Source organism: Homalodisca vitripennis, chromosome 1 (genome assembly GCF_021130785.1).
Source record: "Homalodisca vitripennis isolate AUS2020 chromosome 1, UT_GWSS_2.1, whole genome shotgun sequence".
NCBI classification, from domain to species: Eukaryota; Metazoa; Arthropoda; class Insecta; order Hemiptera; family Cicadellidae; genus Homalodisca; species Homalodisca vitripennis.
Window position 1 is genome coordinate 102680995 of NC_060207.1, and position 20366 is coordinate 102701360.

The window sequence follows — 20366 nt, forward strand, 5'->3', positions numbered from 1 at the left end:
CCTGGTAAGTGTTGGAGGGAATGGCCTGCACCAGGATTTGAATTATAATCATCGGGAGAATTGTCTGCACTGATATCACTGTCACTCACATCACTCATTTGTTCTTCTAAAACATTTCTAATATCTTGTGAACGTAAATCATCCGCCATTTCGAACGTATTACGATCGGAATAAACTAAATAACACCGATAAAACACGCCGACACAACTCATAGGTTAGCGGCCGCGAGTAAAACACAACGTCGTAACAAATACCAGCTATTTGTTAATTCTTTTAACAATTCATCTGGAGACAGATCTAGAGGAAAGAGGAGACGTGTCTGTACACAATGCAGTAAATAACGGCCGAATTTAACCGAAGATAGCCGGGCAGCGATGACGAATTCTAAGGCATGTTTGAACGTTGACGCATCGACCTCTATCATTCATATTAAACAAATGAACGTCGCTAGAGCGGCTTCTATCACTAAGAGGGTTATGGCTAAGGTCTTTTATAAATGATACGTAGAAATGATCAGGGTGGCCACCTGACCGGGAAAGCCGGGAATTTAACGGACTGGGAATAAGCTGGGAATTTTTCTGAGAACTGGGAAAATTTCAAAAATAATCTTTCCATCTTTAAAAACTTATGAAACCAAGACATAATTTGAAAGCGTCTTTGAATCAAGAACTGATTAATCACGAAACATCGTATTTCACGTGACGTGGCTCGTGAAATTGTAAATGAAGATCGACATATGTTCGTGAGCTACATCTGATGCCGGTTGATCTAATGTTACCTCCACTAGTGTAGTGAGTTTATCTTGGTTAGTTCTACTCCTTGCTGTGGCAAGCCTCCGCCCCCTTCCCCAAAAACATAACAATGCATTGGACAATTAAAATCTGCCGACCGATCGCTTCTGACTTCCACACTAAATGAGTGGTACGCTTTAAGCGGTAACGCAGCAGAGCTGTTGTAACCGTGATACAAACAGGGTTTTTTGTACTTAGGTATTATTCAGTCGCCGAAGTGGGGTCTGAGATGGCAGACAGCCAGCCGATTGAATCAGCAACGCTCATCAGTTTTCGTCTTCAGACCGGCATTAGTTGGACGACGGCTAGAAATCCCGTCAGTTCTCCGGTCAACTATTTACAGGAACGACCTCTACGCACACTTGACGATCGTTCGTTCGGGCGATTCAAACTGTTCAAACCAGATAGTCCAACGTGCATGAGGATCTTTGTCTTGTTGTTTCATAGTCCTTGACTGTAATCTGACAGTCTGCACTGTCTATTCATGGACAAAATCGATCAGCAGTACTCAAATTACCGATTGGTGAAACATGTTTTTGAAGTTCTTTGTGTATAAAACTATTTAGAAATATATAACAACAGAATAACGTAATTTATAAATAATATTACAGTTAAAATTTGTTTTTTTTTTGTGTGTATATTTTTCAATACTAGCGTGTCGGCTGGTTGTATGCGCGTACTTCAGCTCCTCGGTCGTAAACAGACAATTGCTAATTTGTATTTTATCCGTACATTGTACTTTACGTAATTGTAAATAAATATATTCTCTATAAATATACATACATACATTTTTACATAAATTAAATATATTCTGGAAGCTCATTTTATAACCTACCATTTCTATGACAAAAAGGAAAAGTGACTTGGAATTTTAAATATATTCATTTTCCTGCATCTCTGAACATTCTTTTGAAGTAACGTATTCTTAGGCTTCGCCCTCCCCCACAAAAGATAAATTAATTAAGTAGAGTTCTGATGAAAGTATTTGGTTTATTTGTTGATTGTACTGAACCTACCTTGTGTACCGGCTAAATCATTGTCTTGCACCGAAAGTTTTTTCACTGCTAGACCTCTGACCCGTAATACTGGGCTGCAGTCTGTCCCACGGTAGCGCTGTGTTGGTATTTATTTGTTATCTTTGTATTTCCGAATTGGATACATGTATTTTCTAAACATCACAGAAAGGAAAGTTATTAGGTATACACAATGTTATGTTGACACATCGAAGACACAGAGATAAAAACCGAGGAACTTAAATTAGGTGATAGTGATAAATCGTCACCGAATTTCTCACGTATCGCTAGTGACGAAATGCTAGAGCACAGCAGCTTTGTGGCATTTCTTGTAAATGCTAGTGACGATAAAACGTCATTGTTGCATTTGGCATAAGGGTTAAATACAGTACTACAGGTGCCTATTTGGTTTGAAAATAGACTAGATAATCAGAAAGTTTCGACCGGAAAAACCGGGAATTTGAAAAGACTTTTTGAGTGTCCACCCTGATGATGCACATAAAAAAGTAAGAGAATAATTAAGATTAAAGCTTGGTTACTCAAGGCTCTGTTTTTTCCTTACTAATTTTTAATTGTTATTTGTTTTGGTAACTCATAGAACAATCTCTCTTTCAGTGGTGATAAACTTATCTCAGATATCAATGGGAGGTAAATCTTACTGCAATCTTCAAAAATTTTAATAAATTTAACCCTTCGCAAGCCACTAATTCCATTAACTTTCCTATAATGCCAAGTCAATTAAAAAATTTTGTTTCTTTTTAAAGCTAATTTTTATTATAACTAAATTATAAAAAGTATAAACAAAAAAGTATAAAACAGGGCATTTTACTTAAAATTAGCATATTTATTGATAAAAATAACAAATATCTATTAAAAAAACTGTTTATTTCAAATAAATTTCAACTTCATTGTAAAATGTTACTAAACTGAAAAGTTTAACACAAGATAAATATTTCAAACATATCACAACACTACCACACAATGCAGAATAATAAGATACGTATTAGATGTGCGTGCTCACGCGCAGTCATGACAACCGAGAAAGCAGTAATACAAGCCACGGATATGTTTGGTTATGGCTCTGTAGGAGACGCAGAATTAGCTTCCGTCCCCCTACCGCTGAGTGAAGGTCGTTTATAAATACTTCCTTGGCAACCGTGCTAAACACGGAGTGTGCACTGGGCATTTCGGAGGCCTTTAGTGAACTAAAAAACTTTCCAAGAGACATAATCTATAATATCACACACATATAGCTGTATTTGCATTTTGGTCAAAATCTGCCATTCTGATATATCCGTCTACGACGTGGGAAGGGTTAAAAGGTGAATCCTTTGAAGCAAAGAAAAAATGAATAAAATATAATACAAAATTACTTAAGGACCTAAAGCTTTATTTGCTTTTATTATTTATATTTAATTATCAATTATTTATTTGCTATAAATGTTACGATAGTAACAAATTATTTTTATGCATTTTTTGATTTGTTGCTGATCTGAAGAGTGCTTGATTATGCTACTATACTTGTATTTAAACTTAGTTTATTTGTATCAGAGAACGGATTCATATAGATGAGTTGTTCCAGTAGATTGCTGGTATATTTTGAAATGTTAATGTATTGATCTTTTTGGCAGATATCATTGTGCAGGCCACCATCATGGAGGTATTCCTGGTGTGTTCAACTGTCGCTTTACCAATCCCTACACAGCAGCCATGACCAAGCGCAAGAAGAAGAAACCAACGTCATTTGTACCACCACCCTCTGTGGGGGAGAACCACAACCCCCTCCCTTTCTGGTGCCGTCCCCTCCCCACTAGACACAGTCATCAGGTTACATTTTGCTGTCTTCTTCACTCTCTTTCTCCATATTGAATAGAAACCCATTTATTTCTATTAACAAAGTTTAGACCATTGGGTCTTTTTTTAATTTAAGTTGATTAAAATCAGAATTTTTATGTAATAACAGCACTATTTGTAGTTAGTCCTTACTTTCATTTTGTTTTAGATAACTGAAAAAAATGAGTTTTATGAAGATCTTTTATTTAGTAATTAGTTGCCTTCAAAATAATATATAAATTCTAGTACATTTTACATAAATAGTTTTATAAAACAAGTTAAACCCTTTAGATTTTAGAAAAGGATCATGTTAATATCACATACTAATATCATATATGACTTTTTGAAATATAAAATGATGATTTTGAAATAAGTAGGCTACATGTTTGTTGTTTGGTTATTTCATTTAATTTCATTTCATTTCATTTATGACTAAACTGTTTCCAGAACAAACTTAAACTAGGCAGTAAGGGTGAATAATTGTAATACAACCATAATTTCTTGGATTGAGTTCAGTGACAAATATTTTTATATGTGAATATATACAACAGTACAGCTGCACATTACCTGTAATGTTTCATCAGTACCATTCCAAGTTTCACTGCTGTAGAGTAAGAGAACATCATGTGCCTAAGTACTCTACTAGATTCAGTGAAATATATATTTCAAATTAGTGGTAGAATCACCGAAATTGTATTATAAAATAAAACAATAAGCAATAAATATGGCAAATAACCTAATGTCTACAAATTACTAAATTTGCACATAAAGTAATAATGTTTGGCAATCTAATTAGAATTCTATTACATCTGAATGAAAACAACTCAAATAATGTACTAATTGAAGGTAACCTTGCCAATGCTACCAACTGTAGTGTTATATATAGCAAAAATATATTGCAGAAAAATCATTTTAAAAAAATTTTGGCTGTGACTAATAAGAGGATGCATGGTAGATCCAGTTTAATGATATCTCAAAAATAACCATCAATAGTACCTTGGTAATATGTCCAAAATTAAAAATGGTCACCAAAAAGATAAGTTTTATTTTGGGTATTATCTTAGGAAAGGTCTGTTTTTACCAAGAAAACACTCTAAGCAAAATTATAGCTCTTTGTTAGGCTGATAATTTTTTTATTCCTACACATTTCTGTTGGCCAAAACATACAATTTGCTGAGCCGTTCTTGTACAAAATCTGCATTTTCATAGTACCTTTTTTGCAAATTTTAGTTTTAGTTATGAGAATACCTGCTTTCAGGGGGGATCGAGTGAGAATGAAGGCAGCAGTGTCGGCTCCAGGGTGAACATCCAACAGAAATTGCAAGAGAAGAAACAGAAACAGTTGGCAGAACTGAGAGTGATTGAAGAGGAGATAAAGCAGGGAAAGCTGCATCCAAGCCCTGCTAGTGTAGGACCAGAGCCCCCTCCTCCACCACCACCCCGAGACAAACAGCCTCCCCGCCCTCGCCCTAATACACCTGAAATACTACTCGCCCCCCACTATCTTGATAGTTATGAGTGGGCTCCCTCAGAGACAGATCCAATTTACAGGTAATTTTCTACCAATCAGTTTAGTTGGGCAACAAAGTTTATTATAATTGTTTGTATTTCCTACCCAACATAAAACATAGTATTTGGCATAAACAGTATTTTTTAAATTAGATCACAATTTTTTAACCCTTTGACTGGTGGGCTTTTCTTTTACTGTAACATTGCCCCAAAAAGTGATTTTTAAAAATTTGGTTTTAAATTTAATTTACTAAAACAAAATGTAAAAAGGAAAATGTAATGTTAATTTTTTCAAATGAAACATTTTTTTATTATTACAAAACGTAATCCTCTCCCGGTCAAATTACCGTAACACACCTCAGGCACTACCAGGCTGAATTGATTGGGCAGCTCCGTCACCAAATTTTATCACAATTTTTTTGTAATAAAAGTTACTTTTGTGTTTTTATTATTTTAATAACTCTATATTGTACTACATAAATATATTATCTACATACATATACCGGGTGTCCCACGAAGAGGTTTAAACGTTTGATTTTAAATTACTTGCCCATTTATGCACCAAACATTTTCAAACTCTACACAATTCATTAAATAGGTTTTAAAAATATTCTGTGAACATTTCAGCTCTCTAGCAATTGTTGAAACAAAATGGGATTTTTAAAAACTATACTTTAAAAACAGTATTTTTGGTTTTGTAAAATTATTGTCATATTCTAGAGAAATAAAGCATTTCATTCAGAAAATTCGAACATTGCCTATTAAAAAACCTTCAATTACAGTCCTTAATTATTCGAACTGTAATCCATGTTCAGCGTCACTGCTTAACAAATGAATCGTAAGCTCTTACAAAGAAATTATGCGGTACTCGGAGAAGTTCCCACTTCAATTGATTGTTTTAATCCCTCATCATTATAGAAGCTGAGTATAAACTTTAAGTAACCCCATATAAAGAAATCACAAGCAGTTATATCTGGGGATTGGGGTGGCCAATCTAAAAAATCACTTCCACAACCAATCCAATGGCCATGGATTTGCGAAATGAGGAGGAGCATTATCTTGTTGGAAGATTGCTTGATCCATTTCTGGAACCATAAAATGAGGCAAGATTATGGACTAGGTGACTTTTGTAAAATTTAATTTTGTTTTTCTGAATTATTCTCTGTATTGAAGACTGTGGAACACCACTTTCAAGTTCAACCTTCCTTAGTGATTACCGGTTTACCTATACCTCGGAACATTGATGCGCATACTAGTACTTCTCTTTCCTCATTTGATCCTCTAGAGTACTTTTTTACACTTTCTACAGTTTCTAACAAAAGATTTTTTCACGTAGTTATCGTTGGATTGCTAGATGGTTGAAATCCTGGGTAGGCAACCTGAAATTGTTTAATTGCTTCTGTAATGTTGCCAAAAGCAATAGCCTACGCACAACATATCACTTTTTGTTCAACATTAAAAGCCATTTCTTGAACTTTAATATCAGTAAAACTGTAACGGAGGAGGTTAGGTTATGTTTTTATAGCACAAGCAATATTCTTCAATCAAACAGCTGTTTTCAACAATGAGCATTATTAAACAGCTGTTCTTTAAAACTATAACACAGTAATCAAATTAGGTAATTTAAGAAATGAATTACAGGAAGCAAAATGGTAAAATTTTCAATATATATACACTCTATATAGTCTTATACATCATTGTAAATGTTATTAAATTCTCTTTAATTTGGTGGTATTTGAAATATTATTAAGCTTATAAGGTAAACTAAATCTAAATGAATACTCATTTGTACAAGAAATGTTTGTTTGTATAGTCAAATTAAAATAAAACTACATATTTTGTACTAAAAACTGTTAAATAATCACAACAGTATGTCAGTAAAACAGTAGCTGCAGGAAGTTACAAACCGGTCTAGTAATTCTATAAAATATCAAAAGAAGTTGTAAAGAATTTTGATGAAAATGGTTAAATCAATGTTAATGAAGAAATTAATAAAATGTTTCATATATTATTCCTTGATAGAACCATTAGAAAATAAAAACATGTAATGAACAAAGACAACAGTACCCCGATAGATATTCTATAAGTAGCTGTATGATGGCAACACAAAGCAGTTAGAAATGATAAAGCAGTTGATGGCGATCTGTGACAATTGGAAGTTAGTGCCATGCTCCCCGCCATGGCGATTCGTGGTGATTCCCTGGAAGATGGTTAAAAACATGTATACAAGTAATATTCACAGTGAATCAGGAAGAAATTATATTTATAATTAATTATCTGTACTCTATAAAAGAAACAGAAAAAAGCCACTAAACTCTATTATTGAGACTAACCAAAACTACGCAAAAGTAGTTCTATGATATTTTTAAATTAATCCAATATGTGTTTAGACAAACGGTTATAACTAAAGGAACAATACATCAAATTAATATTGTTTAGTAACGTAGCAGATTCTGCAGAAGGATTGCCTTACAGCTGGTGGCAAAATGCGCGCTTATATGTTAGGATTTCACACACATTTTCTTTAACTATTACTTTCAGAAATTTATAGATGATGTGGAAGAAATGAAGTACAATTTTTAGTACATACTACTATAGAGACAACATGTAACATTTTTGAGACAACCAATTTTGTCAATTCGTTTTATACATAATCAAAGTTGAAATTTTCCTAAGATAGAATTTTATGTGTAGGTGGTTTTCTGCCATTTAAATTTTGTTTTGTAGATAAAATAATCTTAATTTATTAATTACAAAATTAACAGATACTTATTAATATTAAATGTACTATCAATTGTGTCACAGGTTTTGTCAGGAGGACAGCGAGACCAACCAGCAGATGTTGGTGCTGATGTACAAGACATATCGGGTCTCCTCAGACCTGGACTCACAAGTGTCGCTGCCACGTTCGTACACGCTGCCCACACAGTTCAAGTATTACAGACGTGCACGTGCACGCAAGGCTCTTCGGTCTGAGCATTTTGTCGCCTCCACCAACTCTAGTGATGGTAAGTTTTGACAATTGTGAGCTATGCGTAACCATTTGATTAAAGAAAAAAGTGGTGTTGCGGAAGACACTATAACCAAATTCTTCAGTAGAATTTTGCTAACAAGATCCATGTTTCTTCTTACTTTTTAAATGGTCGTTGAGCCATCGAGTGATCCAAATTCAAATCTGCCATCAGTGATTTGTTATGTCAAATGTAATTAATGAGCTTATTTTTGCCTGTCAGTGACCTGATGGTGTTGGCCTTTTAAGGTGTACAGTAGAACTCCAATTATCCTGATCACCAATTATGCCAAACATTTTTAAATTGGGTTTTAAAGGGACATCTTGCGAGCAATGAATATGAAGGAATCACGTTCAATAGTTGACCCATCTAACTGCGAACATAGTGTAGCAATAGCGGAGTGCATGGGTGGAGGGGGAGTGATGACTCTGCTACTGTCACTACAGTCTATTAATAGTGAGCAATTAATAGGCCACTGCTTCTTCAACCTGCAGTAGGGTGAATTGATATGTTGAGTTTTTAGTGTTCCTTGGTGTTTTAATTATTATCATGTGCAGTACTATGATGAGTTAAGAAGAGGAAACGTGTAGTGCTATTAATTGTTGGCCGATAAAATTTAAAATGATCTAACTGTTGGACAAGGGTGTCTCCGGTTAACATTTAGCCGAGGTGTGAAAATGGGAACATCAACAATATCGGACACTAAAAAAAATAAACCCTCCCTTGTAAACTTTATATCTGTCCAAGAGAATGAATATGAAAGTTCATTGTAGTATGTTTGTCAATATTAAGTAATGTAAACATTGTCATTGATATTAGATTTAAATGTTCTCTTATATGTTTTGTTTATGTTTTTTTCCTGAAAACAGTCCTTTTTTAAAAAAAATCCTATTATCTGGATCGAGTCTGGTCCCCATTAATCCGGATAATTTGAGTTCTACTGTACTATCATTATTTGCACTAACTCAAGAAACTCGTAAAATTGACTAAAACATTTCACGGAATCACTCATTGACAAAAAAAAGGCAAGACCTATGTTTACTGCACTCAGGTTTTTATGTTAAATAACATCTAAGCAATTAATTCTAAATTGTGCATGCATGGCTGGCCTCATCTGTACCAACCTCCCATAGTCAATACATTACATTTGTTGGAAGTAACTATGTCAAAATATTTTTGTTTTTTCTAAAAATGATAAACCATTAACATTAACCATTTTAACTAGTTGAATTTATATAATATTTTTCCTTTTTCAACATCACTTATTGTAAGTTTTTTTTATCCATTGCATAAACTGTTCCAAAAGCAGTAATCTACCTGATCTATTATTTCAATGGCCTAAATGAAATATTCATCCAGAGCTGTAAACAACCAATATCACTCTGCTTAATTATTAGATCCAAAAACACTGGGAAATAGTTCAAATAAAATAAAAAATTGATGAAACTATACGTTTTTTTTTTTTTTTTTTTTTTTTTTTTTTTTTTTTTTTTTTTTTTTTTTTTTTATTCAAAACTCACATATGTTTGTGAAACATTACTAATTGAATCAACATTTCAGAAACATTTAAAAATCAAACCAATTTAACTCAGTAAAAATTGTATCATCAAACTTCCCAAGAATGTTACAAATACTGGTATTATTTATAAGTCTACATGAACAAAAATAAATTTTTGAAATGACAAAATAAAATTTTGAATCTTCTAAAAAATAAGTGAAAACCATATATATATATATATATATATATATATATATATATATTATATATATTGCAGGGAAACTACCGAAACTCCTTGTAAAACTGCCAAATACAGGCTCACACTATAATTTAAGTTTACACTGAACAGATGGACATAGATAAACAACTATTATATGAGAGATAATAGACCAGTAAACACACCACGTCTGTACTGTATATTTAGGGTAAAGAATTCCTTCTATCCTTTATATATATATATATATATATATATATATATATATATATATATTTATAAAACTTAAATTCTTCAAACTTGCAATATAAATTATAATCAGTCAATGATATTGCAATACCAATAAAACGTTAATATATAACAATAATTAACTTCACTTTACTGATTAATATATTTACGGCCAGACTTTGTACATGGCTGGTCAAGTTTTGCAAGAGCCTGAAAACTGCAAGTTATAGATTTTATATACTCTCACAAATAAATACTATTTCCAATTGTATCACAATACAGTACTAAAAAAGCAATATTTAAGCAAATATGCAGTTAATACTTAATTGATGTTTTTTAAATTTAAATTTCTTCCCTCACTTCTTCAATTATTGATTCAATTCAAATTCTTTATTGTCACAGTTTACATAATATACATTCTTTTAATCCAGCACAGCTGGAAGACCAGGTGTCATTGGCAAGGTATAAAAATAGAATTTAATAGTACTATTAGTCATGAACCATCGTCAAAGTCCAATGTTTAATTAATGAAGTATGATGTTATACATTTAAACATGTATAATGTTATTAAATTATAAAACAGTCATAATAATAATAAAATATATAAATGTATGTATTTATATTCATAACTAAAACAGCTTTCATGTTAAATTGGACTGGGGTTAGAATTTTTAAAGTAGACAAATACTTCAGTGATTGTTTTACATCTGGGTTCAGATTAATCTTTCTAGAACTATTGACGAACTTGTTATTGTTATTAAAATATTCAGAAATATTATGTCATTATTACAATTAAGTTAAGAGAATGTTTCTGTTAGCTTATGGCTACCTAGTTCAGATTTAAAAATTGACCATGCTGCCTTACTTTAATTCTGAGGATTCAATAAACTTACAATTAACTATAGTATTAACTATAGTACGGTGTAATTAGACCTAAACCTCAACCTCCAAAGTAAAAGTTTTCCTCCAACACCAAATTGCTCTACATAGTCCCCTTATTCTATGGTAAAAAGTTACACCATTTTGAGCGTCGGGTTTGGGGGTGAGGGGGGGAATTTGAAAAATCACTAGTTTTTTTAGTTTTTTCGTAAATATTTCAAAAACTAAGCGGTTTATCCTAAACATTGTTATATACAAAAATGTTCTACATTAAATTTTAAATAAGAATGGTCCTTTTCATAATCACTCTAAATTGTACGGTTCAAGAGTTACAGACGGTGTAAATGTTAACTTTTTCGTAATTTTGATAATTTTTTTAAAAAATAAGTTTCGTAAAAGAGTGTTGCTATTTCAGTGGCCGGTGGTATGTTAGTGATAAGCCCTTGAAGGAACGACAACCTCACCACCTTATCAAGGGGCACTCTTTTTTAAGGGAAAAGAGGCTTCCACAGGCCTAGGCCATATAAACCTGTGGTACGGAGAAACCCACCCTGAACTTTCTACGAACATTGCAACATAAATTCACTTCTTAAGCATAAATATCTTTCAAATTTGGAATGTTCAATGTCTTTATTAACTTTACTCATCCTCCAGCACATTATCCTCCTCCTCTAGCTCGTCGTCTAAGATGTTATTATTGTCCATGTTATCACATGCTGGGCCTGAGCAATTGCTGCATATGCTAGTGCAGTTTAGACCACTCCTTCTGTATTCACAATTATGAACGCATTCATCTTTGCAAGTACACATTATAAGGGACAGTAATTCCTGGGGGGCTGCAGGACGTGCTGTTGTAATTGGTGTCAGGTGGTCGCCAATCTTCTTCCAACCCCACTCGAGTGGATCCTTATCTTCATTCAGCCACTGTTGTACCTGGTGGTAGGTCCTAAATGAATGCTGTCTGGACGCTCCTGAAGTGGGGGGTAGTGCATCCAACTTCAGTAATGCATGTATAGGCTGCTTTGCAATCGCTTTCAAGTAGGACTGGTAGCGGAGACAATCTAGATCTTCAGTGTTCTTGGCTCCAAACATTGCAAGTAGGAAGTAATTTCCTGCATCAGCCACTGCACTGGGGTCGGCTTTGGGGTTGTTGAAGACCAGAAGTTTTTCACGAAGAACGTTGTTGGCTTGAACTTTCCTATAAGGTGCAATTTTTCCCTTCTTATAGACAGCAGACACAGTGTCACATCCTGTGAAGGCGTATGTAACCAGAAGTACATCTTTCATATCCCCAATGCCTTGCTGAATGTCAGAAATAATGTACTCTTTTTCCTGGTGATTTCCTTTTTTAGGTACGACCATTTTCAGTTTATTCCCTGAAGGTGCGTGGACAGTCAACAGTACTAATAAGTCCGTGTCATCACCAATAACACACGTTTGAACATCTTTCTTCGCTTCATCAATAGCTGTTAAGACTACTAATAGGTCAGCATCACCCGATGCTTGAAGAACTGTGCAACCACATTGTTGCAAGTGCGATGAAAGGAGGGTTATTAGACCCATCTTGTTTTTAGCACTAGCTAAAAATTCATTTTGATTTATGTTGACATGGATTGAGTCTTCTACTTTGACCACAATGTTGGAACGTGATATTCGTAGGTGTTCTTGATCCTTTGTGTTACTTCGTTCGTAACCATCAAAAACAACAGTCGCTTTTCCATAATGAGTACATACGTAATCACTATATTGCTCGCAAATCTGTTTAAATGTAGCAGGCTGTTGCCAGACAACACGATGTAGGAGGTGGCCTCCGTCAATTATATAGGACACTTTCACTGGGTCATCGATGTTTGATGATTCTTTTGAATCTGAAACCAAAACCGTCACCATTAATGATTTTTTTCCCTTCCTCATCAAGCCAGATTCGTCAAACAGTGATGGAGGATATGCACAGAGTTCAAACTGAAAAATTTTCTCTAATCTCTCATCACTCCTTACTGTTCACACCATCCGATGTAAGAGAGTGTTAGGATTTACACATACCATGTCGTTGTTAATTTTCACCAACTTCGTTATAGAGGCTAGAGACTTGACAGCAAACTTTCTTTTCATGTGTATTTCTTTAAATGTTTTGTTTTCAATAGCTTTGATGGATATGGCTCCTATTTCAAATGCTTTATCGCAGTTTACAGTTTCATCACCTATAACCCCTGTTGACAAGGAAGAGAGTTCAGGTGATTTAGAGAACGGATTATGTTCTTCAATCCAAGAAATGAAGGTTTGCAAGTCCTTACTGTTTCTTTTTTGCCTTGCATCTCGTAGCTCCACGTGCTGCTCTGAAGAGAGGCTGTGAACACCTGCAAACTCTTCCATTGCTTCGCACACCCCAAAAACAAGTCGGCATGGAATTGATCCAAGTGGCAATAGTTGTCGCTGTGATTCCTCTACCTCCAGTCAATCCACCAATGCTTTTTAAGGACCTCATCACAACCTGTTCTATGGTCATATCACTCCATACTCCAGACCAAAACTTTTCAGTTCGTCGGATGGTGAAATAACCACAATTAACAAATAAATCGTTTTCTTGGTGCAATGTGTTGAGAAGTTCCAGCGAGTCTTGTAGGTAAACGTGTGCAGATTTAGCGTAGTTAAAGTGACCAGATGCATGGAAAATGGGAAGCATTTGATGGACACAATGAAGGTGAAGGAGAAAATCCCCACTCCTCTCTGCTCTTATAAACATTCGAACGATTTCAACCATTTCTATGAACTGGATCCACAGTTTTTGTGTTCGTCCAGATTCATTTGAACGCCTAAGCTGGTTTTCTAAAATGTCTACAATGCTAAAATATTTTATACCAGTTGTCTGATAAAATATTAGTTGATGCTCCAGAAAAACAAATCACACTTCTTTTTCCTGGTAAAACTGCAAACTTTAAACTATTACCATAACGCTGGATAAGTTTTCTTTTGAAATGTGTGACAGTATATGGCTCAACTTCAGGGCTCAGACGAAGGAATATATTTGGTAGTTCTTCAAAGTCGTATTGACATTCATTGTTTTCCTCCAAATAATCACATAGCTTTTCAAAAGCGTTTTCTCTTTTGGCATCAGCACTAGACCCACCTTTACTGGTTGCTACTCCTTTTTCGGGCCGTGATGATCCTGGCTTTTGAAATGTCTGATAACAATGCCAGTGGTACCTCCCATCAGAACTTACGAGATCTATGACCTGAGAGAGCCTCACACTTACCTCATCTCCCCACTTGTCATGCCTGTTATTTGCTTCCGTTCTGATGCTTTCAATCAGTTCAAGTTTCTGCACTAAACTCCACTTTTCTTGAGCAGGATTCCTGCATTTAGATACATCTACACACTTGCGACTACAAAGAAAACATAAGGCTTTAAAATCAAATGATTCACGTGGTATCTTTGCTGGAGGTTCTTTTTCCATTTCAGGTGGTTTTGGACGTAATATATAGGTTTGTCGACACTTACTATGTACTTGAAGCGAATCATTCTGCAGGAACTTGGCTTTGACGCCATCTTTACGTATTTCACTGCACTGAATTATTTTGTCCACCGCCTTTCTAGTCAGAGTAATTAGTTCACCACCCTTGTCCTTACAAGGTTTTAACACACACTCCGCCATAACTAACACACTATCTCAAGTGATTTTCACATAATTCGCACGTTACTATAAACACCAACCATAAAAAATTTACAGCAAAACTGCACTAGAAGTACCACGCACAAACGTACTCAACTTGTCTCCTAAGACGACTGAAGAAGAATATCGATCGATCTGTGACAGTGCGTGAGGGAGGGGTGGAATGGAGGGGGCAGACAACAGGTGCAGAAGACAGAACCGCCATTGGTTGCGGCCCGCGGTCCAAGGTCACTATGATGGCGGCCACGCCTGCTTGTACTACCACGTTTCTCCTAACAATTATTTTTACTTTTTCAACCTTCTATGGTGCCTCTTAGCCTCTTTTTGACTATAATACTGTTGTATGTTATTACTCTTTAATTAAATCATTTACTTATTTCTATATAGCTTTATTTGGAAAAAAACCTAAAAATTATATAATTTTTATTTTTACACCGTCTGCAACTCATGAACCGTAAATTTTACAAGGAATATGCATAGGACATTTTTTGTTTAAAATTTCATGTAGAATATTTTTGTATATAACACTCTTTGTGCTAAACAGCTTAGTTTTCAACCAATTTCCAAAAAACTAAAAAAACTACTAAATTTCCTACTTTTTCTCCCCCTCCCCCCCAAACCCGACGCTCAAAATGGTGTAACTTTTTACCAAACAATAAGAGGGTTATATAGAACAATTTGGAGTTGGAATAAAACTTTTACTTTGGATGTCAAGGTTAGGCCTTTTTTTAGGTTAATAACACCGTACTACTAGTTTGTTAGCTTTATTACAAATACATCTAAATATTTTTCTATAGTTTTAAAATTTTGTAGAAATAATGGATTAGAAGTTTGTTTTGAAATTTTGTTTATTTGTCTCTTTTTTTTAATGCCTAAAGGTATCCAGGTTATGTTATCACTCTTTGTATAAAATTTATTCAAAGAGTGCAGGGAAACTACCGAAACTCCTTGTAAAACTGCCAAATAAAGGCTCACACTATAATTTAAGTTTACACTGAACAGATGGACATAGATAAACAACTATTATATGAGAGATAATAGACGAGTAAACACACCACGTCTGTACTGAATATTTAGGGTAAAGAATTCCTTCTATCCTTTAAATGATGAAGGAGCTTCTTTCTTATGACCATCTGAGACATTGAAAAAGTCAACATTTACTAAACTACATGTTCTAGTTCTCACTGGACGAACACAATTGTTTTGTCACGATTAAACTGAAAACTTAAATGATAGTCATGACACCAGCTGCATAATGCTAAAAATTAAGTAAGCTAAATTCATCAAAAAGAAACTTTAGGTCAAGGTTAAAATTGGCTAGTAATTATGATTTTAAATAGTTATCATTTCCATATACTTGTAAATTGTCTAAATTAATACTGTTGTTCAATTTGTCTAAATTAATACTGTTGTTCAATTAATATCTTGTAGTGATTTAATGTTTGGTGTTTTGTAGGGGATGTGGACTCAGCAGACGACAATGATTCAGAGTCGTCACATACAGCCTCGCAACCTAGGCCTATACGCCTCGCTCAACCCCTCTATCGACGTAAACACGAAACTAAACTATGACCACCTCCTGTTCCTATTCATAAAAATGTAGTTTTGTTGTTAAATTGTGCCTATAATTGTAATATTTTGTACAGTATTGACTATTTATTCTTATTTTAAGTATAATATTTACTTAAAAACTAATCTTGTTGATTGTGTAGTTATGTGATTATTTTGTAACCATACTTGTAACTTATATTTATTTTAGTGTTTTTAATTTTACAATATAATTTGAAATCATTCATTTTAGAATGAGTTTTTGATGTTATTTATTTACAATTTTATTTTAAACTTTGTACAATCTTTTATGTTTTTACCTTAAATCGTAATAAGTCATGTTTTAATCATACTCATCAATTTTTTTTTAATTCAGCCTGTACAATAGTTTCGAAATTTTGTTGTATTAAACTTCCACGTTTTTATGTTTTTCCTGAAGTATTTTGGAAAAAGGGATAATTTTAATGAGGATTTAAATAAAAAATGTACATTCATTTACATGAATCACACTAACTTGCCATTTAAAAGTATTTTTGTCCAAATTTTTGCTGTTGCATAAAAATTATTAAAAAAGACAATAAGTGATATCACGTATTGATATTTTAGATTATGTATTCCAACACTATTATTAAATAAAATTGTCTATGAAAAATATTTGGTTTCAGCTCTGTAGGGTATTATATATTAAAATATTTTATCATTAAAATTATAAAGAGAATTTCAAGTTGCTAACTGCAGTTGGACATTTGCCATATGGTTACTTTAGGATAATATGCTAGTAATATGTAACATGTCAAAAAGATAGTTTTTAAACAGTTGTCAGGTTTATTTTTCTATTTCCTGACAACTTTTTCAATGTAACCACGATTCAAATTATTCCTGTGGTACTGAAAATCTGTTCCATTATTTAGTGAAATTTCCTTGAATATCTAGTTTAAACCAAACTGGCTCCAAACAGTGTTGAACTTGAACTTCACTATTGGGCATAAGTCAAAGTTACAAGGTAATTTTTCAAGTGTAGAAATAAGAACACATAAGAATAAAGTGTATACATTTTAACGCCTTCCTCCTCTACCTATGACTAACTTCAACAAAATGTCAAGTCATTGCTAGGAACAAAATCAAACAGAAAATCTTAGAGCCCACCTCTAAGTTAGACCCACTTGTTTTAGTAATATCAAAATACTAAAACAACAACACCAAAAATCCATTATTTTCAAAATTGCATTTTAAGATTAATTGTTGTAAAGAACATGACATTTTTATCTGTAATGAGTTACAGATTGAATGATTTACTATTTAATTCTTTCTTTATCGAGAGTGGCTTAGAGAAATCGACTTGAGATTGCTAAACTGGCATTTTAGAATATTTAGTTCCCAATAATAAAATGGTAAAACGTAGGACCTAGGAGCTCTAAAAAAACTCCTGAACTTTAATATCAATAGAGTGCTTTTTCATTCATTTGAGACTAATTTAACACTTCAAGTTCTATTTAAACAATCAGATTGTAAGATAAAAATACAGGGGAGAACTTATTGAGGATTTGTAATAATCAATAGTACCATCCTGGCCGAGTTTTATTTACTCATTGATCGTTTTTATTTCTGACTGAGATACCATTTGAGAAACAAACATTCACAATTAGTTAAACAACATTAAACAGCTAACAATAATTGAAAGATAATGTGCTTTTATTTAGTCATTGCAATATTATTTTTTAATTACTAAGTGCCTTTTTGAGGCCTTCATGACTGATGATTAGCGAACAGCTAGCATTATTAGAATATATTATATCAATAAATTATTAAATTACATTCTGTGATATTTTAAAAGAATTATATTTTGATACTTTCTTATATGAGTAGTTTTTTTAGGTAGATTTAAGTAAAGTAACTACTTTTGTATTTTTGTAAAAATTTGTAGAAGTGTATTTTTTGCAGTTTTGTAAAGAGTCTGTATCTTAATTGCAAATAATAAATAAACAGAATATTTTTTAATGTATAAATAATACATATATATATATATCTCCCTTTCATGATTGATTTAATCTGCCATTCCATGGGGAAGAAATCACAGAGAATGAGTGTTTAAAGTTTTATTTGAAGATTTTAGTTCCAAACCAAGCTGGGAACATTCACTCTCTGGCTCCCTTGAAAGTACAGAATTGTAATCTAAAGAGTAGTTAAAAACTCTTTTATAGTGTACTTCATTCAAAGAGACAAAACTTTGATGTTAACTGACATATGTTGACTTATCCATGGTTCATTTGTTCTTTGGCTATGGTATGTTAGTTGGGTACTACACCGAAAGAAGTATTTGTCCAGGTACCTAGTTTTTTATTGACTGATAATTTTACACTCTTAATGTCAAAGTATCAGCTGAGAGAAATAAATTAATATTTCAATCTTCGTCTTACCTTGTTTTCATTATAAAACTAGAAAGAAAGAAAGAAACTTTATTTCTCACAAATAAACATTACAGATACGATTTTTTTTAAATTGTACAGACTAACCAAAAAAACATTACATTTACTTACACATAAACAATACATACATATGCAACTACAACTACTATTACACTATATATCACTATGAGAAATAAAGAGAAAAAACTCCAAGGCAAAGCCTGTTTGGAGTAATAAATATCATAAAATTAACAGAAAACTAGCAGCTTTACAAACAGTACAGTAATTACTACTTCGTGAAATACACTACTAAATTAATACAAAAATCTTAACTATAAATAAAATAATCAACTAAACCTAAATGTAAAAAATTAAACAAATAAACATGGAGAACATAATGAACACAACTAGAACATAAATTAAATGATGCGTTATTATCAGTTTTAACGCTATTTATTTACATTGCCATAACTGTTCAAATATTATTTAATATATTGTAAACCATAAGTTTGTTTTACACAAATTATTGGCTGCAGTTCTCTTATCTTACTGATAGATAGTATATTGTATGGCAATGAATGAAAGCGTAATTAAAATCAATAGACCATTTGAGAGTAATGTCTATAATCTGATACAACACAATATTTTATGTTACTGTTTTATTCCAAATATAAATAAAAACAATACTCTTGTAGTTAAATAGGAATGATGTTATATCCAAGAGTTCACATTCAATTGATCTATTATTTAATTTTTGCACTTTCATATTAGTTAAAGATGACACGATTTCACTTAAATCTTCATAGGTATACTTGGCTGTGTATAAGGCCCAAGCCCTATTCATTAACCTATTTTAAATACTGGTAGTAAAAACTAAACAGTGTTGACAAAAAAAAACATTAAAACTACACTCATGAGCAGATGATCCACTGACATGAGTAAAGGTTTAACAAGTAAAAGGGAGGGGGGTGTTATAGCAATGAGGCGGCAATTCGTTCAATGCCACTTCCATCCACAGTATTAATACTGTCTTATAGAGAGTAGTTAACTTAACATGTTACTTATTTTTTACGGTGACAAATGTTTGTACTAATTAAAGTTTCAAAGTAACACAATCCCATTTTATCTTATTTTAAACTGTTGGAAGTACAGTAATCTATACACATATTTGCAATATTTCTTCTTACTGCCGCCTTAAAAAGCCTCACAAACTTCTTAGTATAGCAGTTTATATTTTTATGCTATACATATAAATATATTCTTTACATTTTTTCACAACTATGTACTTTACTTTGTTTCTATACTTTAAATTATATATTATACTTTTTAAAGAGAATTATTTACCATCAGGTGTTACAGCAGGTGGATACAATGACTTTCAAATAATGCTAGACTGTAATGATTCTTTTTTTTTTTTGTAATTTATGTTTTTTTACTACACACAATTCACAACACTAGTCACACAATTCTTTGTTTGAAGGTTATTTTTGATGATGGAAGGATTGTGAAGGAAACAGGATTTTTCTGGACATTTGCCATCGTTCAGTGAAACAAGAAATCAGTAACACTACGTTTCGAGATCTGCAATCTGATCTCTTCTTCAGGTAAAGAACTAACCTAATACATAATTACAAATTAGGTTAAAATAAACAAATCATACCAAAGCGTTGTGGCATGCCTGTCAGGAATCACAACCACCATGTTGTTTGTCAACTTCACTAACTCTAAAAACATGCACTTAATTAAAAACTATACACAACACTAAT

General features: G+C 32.9%; 1 protein-coding gene across 1 annotated transcript in view; it reads left to right on the forward strand.

The window, feature by feature from the left end:
- The window catches only part of LOC124368142 (XK-related protein 5-like), a 37788-nt gene extending 19584 nt beyond the window's left edge, over window positions 1-18204 (forward strand). Inside the window, 4 exon segments of the mRNA XM_046825420.1 lie at window positions 3436-3631; window positions 4896-5188; window positions 7952-8154; window positions 16104-18204. Coding sequence (XP_046681376.1) covers window positions 3436-3631; window positions 4896-5188; window positions 7952-8154; window positions 16104-16219 — 808 coding nt within the window. The 3' untranslated portion in view covers window positions 16220-18204.
- Window positions 18205-20366: the final 2162 nt, after the last annotated feature.